The 12,482-nt window shown below is 46.0% G+C and overlaps 1 protein-coding gene across 6 annotated transcripts in view; it reads left to right on the top strand.

Annotated features, from left to right (window-relative positions):
• The first annotated feature begins 557 nt into the window (after positions 1-557).
• The window catches only part of DIP2C (disco interacting protein 2 homolog C), a 310,631-nt gene continuing 298,706 nt past the window's right edge, over positions 558-12,482 (top strand). For 2 of the 6 annotated variants that reach the window (XM_077192933.1, XM_054640496.2), the window contains exon 1: positions 560-1,097. In XM_077192933.1, coding sequence (XP_077049048.1) covers positions 1,013-1,097 — 85 coding nt within the window. In that variant the 5' untranslated portion in view covers positions 560-1,012. Of the gene's footprint in view, positions 1,098-12,482 lie in introns of all 6 variants that reach the window. The other 4 variants (XM_077192803.1, XM_077192765.1, XM_077192869.1 and 1 more) reach the window with 4 other exon arrangements.

The following is a 12,482-nucleotide window of genomic DNA, read 5'->3' as shown; positions in this document are numbered from 1 at the left end:
AGCCCTGCCCGCGCTCCCCCCGCACCGCCACACACACGCCGGAGCCCCGGCCCCGCACACTCTGGCCCCGCACATCCCGGCCCGGCACAGCCCGCACACCCTGGGCTCCGCACACCCCTCACACACCCGTCACGCCCCTCACACCCCCTACACCTCGGTCCCTCAAACCCCTTACACCCCGGTCCCTCACACCCCCTACACCTCGGTCCCTCACACCCCTCACGCCCCTCAAACCCCTCACACCCCTCAAACCCCTCACACCCCTCACGCCCCTCAAACCCCTCACACCCGTCACGCCCCTCACACCCCCTACACCTCGGTCCCTCACACCCCTCACACCGCGGTCCCTCACACCCCTCACACCCCTCAAACCCTCACACCCCTCACGCCCCTCACACCCCTCACACCCCTCACGCCCCTCACACCCCTCACGCCCCCCCGGTGGCGGCGGCCCCGGGGCGGGCGGGGCGGCCCGAGCAGCGCGGGGCGCCCCCTGCGGGCGGCGCTGGGGCGGCGCGGTCACGTGGATGTGACAGCGGCAGTGCCCGGCCAGCCCCAGTCGCGGCAGCGGCACCGCAGCGCCAGCGCCGCCGCCAGCCCGAGCCGGGCGGGGACAGCGGGGCCGGGGCCGGGGCGAGGCCAGGGGGAGCCGCCGCCGCGGTGCCGGGCGGCGGCGGGCGGGGGGTGGGCCGGGCGCGGCGAGGAGCCGATGCGGAGCGATCGCGGGCGGGCGGCGGGAGCAGCCATGGCGGGGCCCCGCTGAAGGAGGCGGCGAAGGAGGAGGAGGAGGAGAGGGGAGGAGAGGAGAAACCTCCGCATTCCCTCCCTCCGCGCCCCGTCCCCCCGCGCGGACCGCCCGCCCGCCCGCCTCCCCCTGCATGCCCGGCTGAGACCGCGGGGAGGACTCAGCCACCCGCCGCGGCCCCGCCGCCTTCCCGCGCCCCGCCAGCCGCGGACAAAGGGGGAGAGCGGGCAGCCAGAGGAGGGGAGAGCCCGTCCCCGCCGCACGAGCATGGCGGACCGCAGCCTGGAGAGCGTGTCCCTGCCGCTGGAGGTGCGGGCCCGGCTGGCCGAGCTGGAGCTGGAGCTCTCCGAAGGTAAAGGCGCGGCGGGGTGGGCGCGGGCGGCGCGGCAGCGGCGCGGCACCCCCGGCCCGCTCCCCCATCGCACACCCTACGCCCTGCGGCCCTGCGGGGCCGGCCCCAGCCCGATGGCGCCCGGGGGGCTCCCCTGCCGGCCCCTGTCGCTGGCGGGGGACCCCGGCGCGGGGGTTTTGTTCTACCTGCGAGCCCCCCGCGCTCCGCCGCGGCGCGGGCGGGGGCGGCAGGGGGGCTCTGGCGGCGGGGCTCGGCCGCGCACGCGGTGGTGCGGGAGCTGGAACAATCCGTGGGGATGGCTGGTGGGGGCTCCTGCCCTGCCAGGGAAACGCGGCTTGGCGGAAACGTGCCGTGTACCTGCGAGCCAGCCCCCGCTGTGGCCGCATCGAGAGACTCCCACGGAGTCCGCGCAGCGTGTGTGTGTCGGCTGCAACAAAACACCCCCTGATAAGGTCGTTGTGGACAATACCAGTCAGGTCACTCAGACGAAATGATATATATATATATATATATTTAATTGCGGGATTTTTTTTTTAATGTATAATTGAAAGGTTGTGGTGGCTTCTTGGCGTGGTTGGTTGTGATGCTCCGCCGGTCCCCGGGCTGGGAAGGCGCGCACGCAGCCCGAGCTGTTGCCGTGGCAGGGAGGATGAGCAGGAGCCCCAGCCCGCCCTCCGCTCCTCAGCCCGGCTCCCGCTCCCCGCTTCCATGTGTCAGCGCCGGGGTAGGAGCGACAGGCAGGCAGCGAGGAGTGCCTGTCAGGCTCCTCGGTAATAATGGGCACTGAGCGACCAGGGTCGTGGAGACGGTTTTAATGTATCAGATGTAATCGGTGTCTCCCGGAGGAAGAGAGTGGGCAGTATTCATATGTACTGATGCTAGCGTTGGCTCTTTCCTGGAACGCAAATCTGCTATTAGCTGTCCCCTCCTTTTTTTTTTTTTTAATTTTTTTAATAATGCCCCCCAAATATCAGGGTTCGTTTACCACCAAGAGGCTACAGCACTTCATAGAAGGGACAAATGACCCAGCGTGTCCCAAATTAGTTATTGGAAGTAGTCAATATATTGAGCTGTCTGTCTGTCTTCTGTCTTTTTGTAACGGTTTGTAAAGGCTCCGAGCCAGAAAGTAAAATGCGCTGGAGCCAGTTTCATCAGCAGGGAGGAGCTGATGTTGACATTGTATTTTAACGCTTTGAGGGTGAAGAGAATGAACTACTGAGATTGCTTGTGGCTCTCATTTCTGTGCCTCCCCCTCCCTGTCGGTACCCTGAAAACTTGAAGTGAGAGGAGTTAAATACAGTATTGCCTTTCTGTGATGCACTGCCAGTCCATTGGCCCTCGTCTATGGTAGTGAGTGTGGGAAGAGCTGTTTGTATCATGCTACATGTAACGTTGTTGCTTTATGCAGAAAATGCTTCTTGGTGTGTCACATCATTGTCTACACACCAATGAGATACTAATTAAAACATCTGTTAGTAAATGCTTCCAAAAAACCTGAAATCAAACTGGCATAGACTCTCAATAAATATGCTAATGTAGTGTACCAAAGTTGTAATACAGTTTTATGGTGTGGTTTCTGTTGCTGTAAGCATAATCCAAGAAAGCTCTGAGGAAGTGGGACATGGTTTGAAATTGGGCATCTGTATCTGCAGTGCTGTAACTTCCCTTCAGCCAGATCTGGAATGAGTTTAGGCCACTGACAGTATCTTTCTTTATGTGCCACTGGTGTTACACCCAGGCAGACGGGGTGGCTCGTGTGTTCTGACTGTGGCAGCCTAAATGAGGATCAGTTGGAATAGGGAGGCAGGTAAAGAACAGGCAATATCACATTTTCAGTGTCTTCCCCCAGGCTGCTCTTGGTGTGTTCTTAGTCAAGTACATGACAGTGTTCAGTGCCTGAGAAAATGAAATAATTTACTACTTAAAGCTCCTACCTTTAGGCATGTTGCAACTCCTGGCCTGTTCCCAAAATTAGTCCCTACAGAGAGTGGGATCAGTAATTTGTACAGTTTTATCATGCTGTAGAAGTCATAGTCTGGCCATGCTACTCCTGAGTTAAATGGTTTTCAAGGCAACTCTGTGTTTCTTTACACCCTGAACATGCAGTACCTTATGCTTGTGCTTTGCTTGGCCGTAACAAGCCAGTCCACTGCCTTCATTCACTGAGATACACTTATGCAAGTGCATAAAAGTTCATGTGATTGAGGTTTTAACATGTGTTCTGCTCATGATGTGGTAGGGTGTCTCTGCTGCCTTTGTGAAGCAGGAGACTTTTGGAGGCAATAAGCAACTGCATGCTTTAATGTGTTTGGGTCTCATTGATAATATTGGGAGCAGAGTGACTGCTGTAATTTATGTCCCTTTTTAAAGTGCTTTCCCAAGTCAGACTTGCTAGGAAGATGTTTTTTCAAGTGCTGCATTTCTGAAACATTGTAATTGTTGCACTGTTTGTGTGAGCTTTTATTTCTGGCCGCTCTGGGTCTTAGAGCTGCTGCCTGTACCCAAGACACGTGGTTCTCTGTGCCAAAACCTGCTATGGCCAGTGCAGCTTTAGGAACAGTTTCTGAAGGAGAGCTGCTGCTTTGTAGAGGAGCAGCAGCAGGATTATTGCGTGGTTATTCCTCAGCTGTGAGCTAAAGCTGTCTCCTTCCTAGCTCTAGGAAGTGTGATAGCGTGGGTCCTACCCACGCAGTGCATCTTGAAACTGAACATAAAATAGCTGGTGTCCCTGTGCCCAGACCTGGTTACTGTGCCACTAGCACAGCAGGCACCGTGCAGGTGTTGCAGTCACAACAATCACTGCTAGTCCTCATCACACGTTCCACTTTGGCCGTGGCATTTTCCCCACCCCGTGTAGCCAAATCCCGAGTTCCCTGTTCAGCTGTGCACTCAGCATTGCCTCACTGGCAGCAGAGATGTGGCAGGAGAGCCTCAGGAAGTGTCTGCTGGGCACGTGGCACGTGCTTTGTAGACCGTAGAGCAAAGTGCTTTTTTTTAATTTTCTTTTTTTTTTAGCAGTGCTTGTTTGTTGTGCACTGCTTGCTTGTTGAAAGGGAGAAGGAAGGTCAGAAGGCATTTAATGGTATTCTGGGAAGTTTGTCTCTGTGACAAGCCTAACCTGTTGGTTACTGTGGGCAAGCCACATGCCTTCCACCTCCCCTTTGCTGTGGTCTGAATGGGCTTTTCTTGGTTTAAACATAGCAATTTCAAAGGTACTATGGATGCAAATGAGAATAATCATTTTAGATTTTGTTAGTTTCATTAGTATGACTTGGCAGGTGGGGATCAGCCAGGCTCAGAAGTGCTTAGCAGGTTCCTCTGTGGCTGTGTGCAGGTTGCCTGCCCCACAGGAGGAGCCTGGCACTCTGAGGAGTGTTGAGAGCCATGTTCTCAGTGATGTGGTGGCATGTAGTGTTACACTCAGCCTCAGGCAGCAGCAGCACACTCCTTGTTGGTGTTTTCACTGCATTTTGGGAAGGGGATATTGCTTCTGTGTTTCTCAGGACACAGTGGCTCAACAGCACTTTACATTTTTTAAATGTTGGAAGTTGTGGAATCATCGTCGATTCCAGATGTTCTAGAGACATTTGTTAGGCTGTGTTTGAGTGAACATGCTTGATGCTGGTGTGTTATGTACACGTTCTCTGACACTCTGGTAGTTTCCCTGAGCTACTAAAGCTTGCCTTGCTCAGAAGTAGCCCTTCTAGGCTGATGCAATCAACATGTCACTCTGCAGTAGCTGTACTTCGGGGCTGCTTAGGATTTTATGAGGTTTTAGTTTTCTAACGATGTATAAAATTGTACTGGGTGGAAATAGATGAATCATCCTGTTTTTTAGAATAGCTTGGGGGTTGTTAACTGAAGAACTGATTAAATAAAACCAGGAGTCCTGAAATGTGCTGTCTTATTTAAAAAAAAAAAAACAAACCAAAAAAGTCATTCTACAACACCTTCATTCTTAAAAACACTTAAGAATTTAAGAAATGCCCCCTCCCCCTTTTCTCATTTTGCCCTCAGTTGCAGGGTATACAAGGTTAAATTGCCCTTCCAATTATTTCGTGAACGAAAATTAATTGGGCAAAGATGCTCTATATTTCTTCCAGTATTTTATCCAAGTGTCAGATAACATAGCAGAAACACTTAAAGAACCACAGACACCACATGGAAAATTTGAAAACCATCCTGTTCAGAAACTATTCTCCCTATATTCCATACTATACTTCCAGTCCTCTTCCATTTTAAACATATAAGGCATAGCAGGTTTCTTTTTTTGAAAGTCTCAAGTTTTCTCCAAGGAGCACTTTCAAAAAAAGTCTCAGCAGATCTTTAATAAGTGATTACTTATTCCCAAAGGCACTGGACTTGCAGTCACTTAATTAATTTGGTCCTCTACTTTCACTGTATTGACTGGCTCAATTATATTTGGTAATATTGCTTGGGTTGATTGAGTCACTTTCTGGCCAAGTTTATTATTTTATTAGGTATAAGTTATGTCTTTTGTTGTCTGCCTGTAGTTGCTGTGTTGAGACCAGAGATGTGTAGTTAGCTTCTCTTGTTATTATTTCTCCCTAACATTTGCCAGCTGACTTCACTCACAGAGAGGTTTTAAAGCGTGAAATTTTCAATAACTAGCACACCTCTGTGATTTGGGATGCAGAGTCATCCTTTTAATTCACTCCTTGAGAGATAATGCTCTGCTTAGAAAGTGAGTATCACCTGTGCAATGACAGTGTCTGAGTTTAGGTGAGAAATGAACTAAGAAATTCAACACTCACATTTGCTTCTTGTTGTTTTTTTGAGCTGTTAGGATGCAGTTGGCTTGTGTTTTCAGTTATTTTTTTCTGGTGAGAGAGGACTAATTTACTCAAAATACATAAAGTTGGAATTTTCATATAATTTATGTTGAAGACTAGGGCTTTAAAAAATATACTGGATATCATGGAAACTATGATGAAATCAAGAGCACTGTCAACAGAACCCTTTCTTTGTATGATGAAGCTCCTCTCATCAGCTATTTTGTTTCTCTGATGGTGCTCAAGTTGGAGAGGGACAATAACTTGATTATTTTAAAAACAGGTTCAATTCATTCATGAGTATTTTAAGGCATTGGAATTTGAAGAATTTCTTCTTTTTTTTTTATTTGGATATTTTTTATTTGCCTCCTTCACTGTGCTATTTGGACTTAAGGGCTTTTACTGGGTGTCGAAAGAATTCTCTGCCACTCCTTCTGTAGAAGTACATGTAAAGCCTTGTAAAACAGACTATGCAAATCTCCAGGATGTTCCCAGAACAGCTGTCCTGAAGGCATGCTGTAAATATACCTTTGTTGCCAGCTGACGTGGAGCAGCACTGATGCCCAAGGGTTACACTTAATGGATCATTCAGATGATCTTTACTGTGTTACACAACTGACATACTCCAAACGCTTTTCCCAAGGATGTGTGAAAGTTGCCGAGGGGGTGTGGGTTTTATAGGCAAAGCAGGGAGTAAGCAGTGTATTCCTGAGGAGCACACGGGCTGCAAGGAGCTGCCCTTTGCAGCTTCAGGGGACGTCTGCGTGGCTGTGCTGCACTGAGCAGGGAGCAGCAGCCAGCCCTGCTTCCCCTTGCCAAACCTGTGTGCACCTGTGGCTGTGAGTCAACTGCTGCCTTTCCCTGCAAGGGGGTTGACCTGCCTTTGTCAATCCAGCAGAAGGGAAATGCACTCGTTCTGATTCCAGCAAATCAAGTATCCTTTGGAATCGGAGGAATTTGGGTTTAGTACACCTCTTTCCTTTGCATTAATTTTTCTCGGGGCGGGGAAGGTGTTTGCATGCTGTCTAGAAGCACAGATAATAATCGAGCTTTTGATGCAGGATTTGGATTGGGAATGGCAAAAATATCACTGTTTCTCTGAAGGGATATCAGCAGATTCCTTTAGGTGTTCCTGGCTTGTTTGTGGTATGGTACACGGAATCCTAAATGTACCGTAGCTCTCCTATACTTAAAAATGCATTGACTGCGTTTTAATTTTTTAAGAGGCTATTTGTATAACGCGTCAAGCAGGACATATAATTTTTTAAAAATAACTGCTTTAATTCCCCAGCAACTGTCAGACAAGATGAGTCACTGCAGTATAAGAATTCACCACAGCGCATCACAGATTTGACACAAACTCTTAATCCATGTAAAATTATGCATGTATATTCCCCTATCTTCCCCAGTGGGTGAGCTTCATTTTTGCCAAACTCATGATGATCCCATTCTGCCTTCTTTCCTCCCCCGCCTCCTTTTTTTTTTCCCCTTTTCTTCTTGAGAAGCTCCTTGCAGTCAGTAGCCCCAGCTCAGAAAAGACTGGATGCAGCAGTCTTTTCCTGGCTTGTGAAGAGCCTTTCCTGATTGTAACCACAGCTCCTGGTTCCCTCCTTGACTGTGGTGGTGTGGGGGCATTTCCAAAATATGATTGCTCTCTGCAGAATTCTGCTCTTTCCTTCTATTTCTAGGGTAAACATACACTGAAAGATGGGAACTGGTTTTATTTAACTCCACTTGGTGCAGCACATTGGGGAATAGCTCATTTTAGACCTGTGTAAATAATTTTTTTTGTTGTTTTTTTCCCCTGGTAATCTTAGCTAGGGCTTCTAATTGCTAGCCAGTATTATTTATCACTAGGATGAAGTGTAACTTCAAAACAGTGTAAAACATATTGGGGACACCATCATATTCTGCAATAAAACAGCAAATATAGGAGTAGAAATACTTAAAGCAATACAGCTTGAGCCAGATGCTGGGCTTTAGCTGGATCCTCTTGCCACAGAAGAGGAGGTTTCTCCCTTAAAGCCATGTGAAATCTACCAGGAGACTGTGCCTGGCTCTCAGGGGATGCAGGGAGGTGTGCCAGAGTGCTTCTTGCAGTCCCTTTTTTGTAGAGCAGAGCCTTTTGCTGGTTCCTGGCAGTTTGGTAGGCACAGTCTATTGGACACATCATCTGCAGTGCTTAGAGCAGCATCAAGTGCCAGGGTGTGGATAATTGCCACATTATTTTACACAGAAGTTAATGTTGAAAAGTATATGATGTTTCAGTGATCTCTTTTTAAGACTAAGTGGTTGGATAACTAGAAAAAGGACTCTCATGATGTCTCATTATGACTTGGAAGAGAAAGTGTTTCCTCTGACTTTTGAAGGGGCTGTTTCCTTTCCAAAGACTGAACCATACATATGCTATTATTTAGGATGCTTGAGGGGTTTTTTGCTGTTATGTGTATGGCTGGGTCTGCAGAATGGTAAGAGTGGAGGGGACAGAGGGATTCTTCAAGTGTTGTCTGTGTATGTAAGTAGAAATGCATGTTAGGACTTGTTTGGTCCTGTATCTCTCTGGATCCAGAGTCCAGATTTCCAAACTGTGACATCTGCAGTTTCTTCATTTAAATCTTGGCTTGATCTATATTTAAGATTAAAATATCAAAAAATGATCTTGTAAGTCTGGTCGGGTAAGAGGTGCTCAGAAGCCAGGAAAATGTTTCTTAATGAACTCTGTGACAAATACAGAAGTGTAAGTAATGGGGCCTGGTTTTTCACTGGTAGGCTGGTGGTTGAAAGTTTGCCTAGACCAGCGAAAGTTCAGAGACTTTTGGCTGGCGTAGAGACCCAAACTGAGTGTTCTGACACTCTTTTTCCTACTGTGTGGATGTCCATGTGTCCATAAACAGCCTGGCAAAATAGAGAGACCCTAGCAACAGAGAAAGCAGCCCTGGACTATTCCATCTGTGTGGATCCTCCAGGAAGAGTTACGTGGTGTTAGCAAGATGGCTGCAGGGGTGTTGCATCTATTACTGCCTTTAGTGAGAAAATAGACTTTTAGTGAGACCTTTAGTGAAAAAACACTTTGGACGTTTCATGTCACATGACAGAACAGTTCTGGAATTGTACAGTAAATTTCTTTCTGGTAATAGCAAATAATAAAATTTCACCTTTTTTCTTTTGAGAGGATATCCTTAGTCATTTTTGTCTTGTTTTTCATTGTTATTATTGCAAGGAGAATGAGCAAAATTTAGAGTTGTTTGTGCCACGCCTCTTATCCTTATTGAAAGAAATATTTAAACAATCAAGTATTTTTGATGAATGTGTGAACAAATAAAATTATGGTGGGATGCAAGCAGTTCAAATTTACTGAAGAATCTTGAAGTAAAAAATTGAAATGCTAGACTTCTTTGGCAGATGCCTGAGGATGAACAAACAACAGTTACCTAGTGAAACAGCAAAATGTAGAAATATCCCTGCTTTTTCCTGAATGTTGATAATGGCAAACTCCTTTGCTGAATTTGCTAGAAGAGCTCTGTTTCATTAGCCATATTTTTTAGTCTGAAAAAATAAGGAATGCTTTCTTTAGTAGATGCTCTAAGTTTTCTGAGTGTTGTGAAGGGAGGGATTTTAGGAAAAAATACTGTTGGACTGGGGAGTGATGTTTATTTTTGAGAGGGAAAATAACAGGCAGTACTTTTAATTTGCTCTACTTCAAATTTGCTCCATGTTGTAATAGAAAAAGTTGATTTGTTATGCTGAGCAACAACAATGGAACTATCAGCAGTTAAATTTAATATTTTTTTTTATGATAACGAAAAAAGTCTTGAGTTTTATGTTTATGAATTTTATGCCTTTAAAGTTTGGCACATTCCAGTCACAAGGTTATATCTGTATCTCCTACAAATGCTGATTCAGTCATTTGTGTGTCCATACCACAGGCTTGGCAGAATTGGACAAGCAGTTTAGAAGAGATCTGGAAAAGTGACCAAGAGTAGAGTCATGGACATTGGGGATTAAAGCAGTCTTAATAAACATTGTCTGCCAGGAGAAAGATTGGAGTTTATTTTGATTATTTGAGAAGTCTTGTGTTGGAGATGGAGGAATACTTCCCATACTGTAAAGCATTAGCAGTCCAAAACATGAGAAGATTCAACTCCTCGGAATGGAAATTAGACAAATGGAGGTTGAAGATAAGACAGAAAATATTAATAATGCTAGATAAACACTGAAACACTTGCATAGAAGAGAAGACTCAACAGCTTTCGAAAAAAAAATCTTCCCACAAGTAGAACTGATGGATGGCTCCTTTCTAAGACAAAACAAATGTAAGAAGTTTCTGTGTGTACATAGGTATGTAAACCACTGGAGCCACCCTTGACCAGAAATATACTAGTTTAGGTATTTTTGTAGTGGCATTTTTTAAATGTCTAGTCCAATATTATGATATATGTTTTCCTGGTAACTCCAAAAGGCACTACAGCATCTTAGAATTTCAGGTTTAGTATGTTTTCAGTATTTTACTAGAGATGACTTGACATTTACTTGCAGTAGTAATTTGTTTTAAGTCAATATTGAACACTGTAAGGATGTGCATACATTATAGTTTGAGAGGGTATCAAAGGCAGCTGCTCTGATAATTCTTGCTTAAATACTGGCTACTCTTATATTTGCCTGTAGCTCAAGGGACTTCTATGTAAGCAAGAAGTAGCAGAAAAATAACATTTTAAAAAGCTTCCTTAAAGTTTATTGTGCTTTGCTTAATCATTGGTTTTTGCATTAAAATATTGTCCATTGTAATAATTTGGATTAAAAATAAGAAGGTACTCACTTCCTCTGAAGTTTAACCTTCCTGCATCCTATGCCTAAGGCTGCTCTTTGCTGTGATGTCTTTGCTTCTGTCTCAGTGGCTGCCTGTGGTAACTTGTATTTGCCCTTCATTTCAGTGATGGGTGAAGGTGTAGGAGCAGCAAAAGTGGCTCTGTGGCTTTGTGCTGCCATCTGAGCGTCTGTGAAAACTGTTTTGTTTATTGGGAGTTTCACAAAGCTGGGGTCTCTGACCTCCAGCAGTCGCTTCTGAGCCAGGTGGCACAGAGAACATATTCCTTTGTTTGCAGTGGGAGATGTTTGTTGTTGCTTAACCCAGACCCTGTTTTTCTTCCTGAGCACAATAATGCTGTGGCTGGTATTGTCTGCTGGTGGTAATTGTGAGGAAGATGAGGGGCCCTGGCAAGTCTGATATTTCTTCCTTGGCTTTGAAAGTCAGCCTCCTGTCTGTTTTTTGTTCTACCAAAGATGCTGTGAGGCCAGGAGAGGTGATTGTGAGAAGTGAGGAAGCTGTGTGTGGGATGCATTCAGCCAGAAATAGCCACAGCAATGTTACATTTCATCTTTGACTGCTGGACCTTTCAGAGACATTTGGTAACTTGTGGTAGCCTAGTCCATAAGAGCTTTCTCTCCATAGAATAGGAAGCCTGGACCCTTTCTCCTCAATGCCAGTTTCTGTCTCCTGAGGGGAATCCCAGCTGGTTCATGCACCAACTCTTTCTACTACTGAAAAAATACTCTGGGCTCTTTTCTGTCCTGAAGATCATGCAAAACCCACAACATCTCTGAAAGATGAAATCCTCTTACTGTGTGATGCTGTTTGTCATTCCTAGGTGGTGGTCTGGCTTTGGCTGACCTTCAAAGTGCTTTTCTGTGTATTTTGATAAGGAAATATCACCTGCTATGTTATGTCTATTGTGCATTATTCAAAACGTGTAGTTGCACATCTATGTTTCTTTAAACACATTTTGTAATTGGTTACTTCTGGTAAATAACAAATACAGTTTCAGATTTGACTTTCTTTATGAGCCATTCTGGTGCAGGATATATACTACAAATACCACCAGGCCTCATCTGCCAGCTTGATCCTTTGTGACTTCTTCAGACCAAAGCAAATTGAGTATCTAGGACTAGATTAGAATGAAATTGGGAAGAAGAAGCCAACTCTTCTTTAAAGTCAGCTTTTTAACCCTCAACAGCTTTGTGCTCAGACACAGAGGAAACTGGCAGCAGCCTCTCCTGAAACATCACTTCCATGATGCAAAACCAGCACCATTTTACAGGGTTTTTACTCTGTCATAAATCTGCTCTAACTCAGACACCCAAAGAAGTCTCCCCTGACTTTTCCCTAGAGTAAAAGGTTCTTTTGCTAATGGGTATCTTGTAAAAAGTGATAGTTTGAAAATGGTAGCTAGTAGTTGCTACTTAAATCTCTTAAATTTTAGTGAAACGTATTATGTGTCCTTTTTCCTCAAAAATTGCTCATGTAGTTGTGTTAGAGTTAAGAGAGGATAAAGCATCTCACTGCCCACCTTGTTCTGAAATACTGTGGCACCTGTTCTCCAGGTTGTTTTTGAGAATATTGCATGACTGTTGGTTATGGGTTGGACTGGCTAACCTCCTTCACTGGTTTCTGCATTCCACCCCTGAGCCCAGCATGGGCAATAAAGCAGCCATATCTCATGGAGTTGGGCCCCTAGGAGAGTACAGTAGGAATTGCCATAAAATTACAAAAGGAATTACAGTTGAAAGGTGATTGAAGTCTCCCCAAAATAGAAGT

Source organism: Agelaius phoeniceus, chromosome 1, assembly GCF_051311805.1.
Source record: "Agelaius phoeniceus isolate bAgePho1 chromosome 1, bAgePho1.hap1, whole genome shotgun sequence".
Classification (NCBI taxonomy): domain Eukaryota; kingdom Metazoa; phylum Chordata; class Aves; order Passeriformes; family Icteridae; genus Agelaius; species Agelaius phoeniceus.
This window is presented reverse-complemented; position numbering and strand designations above follow the sequence as displayed.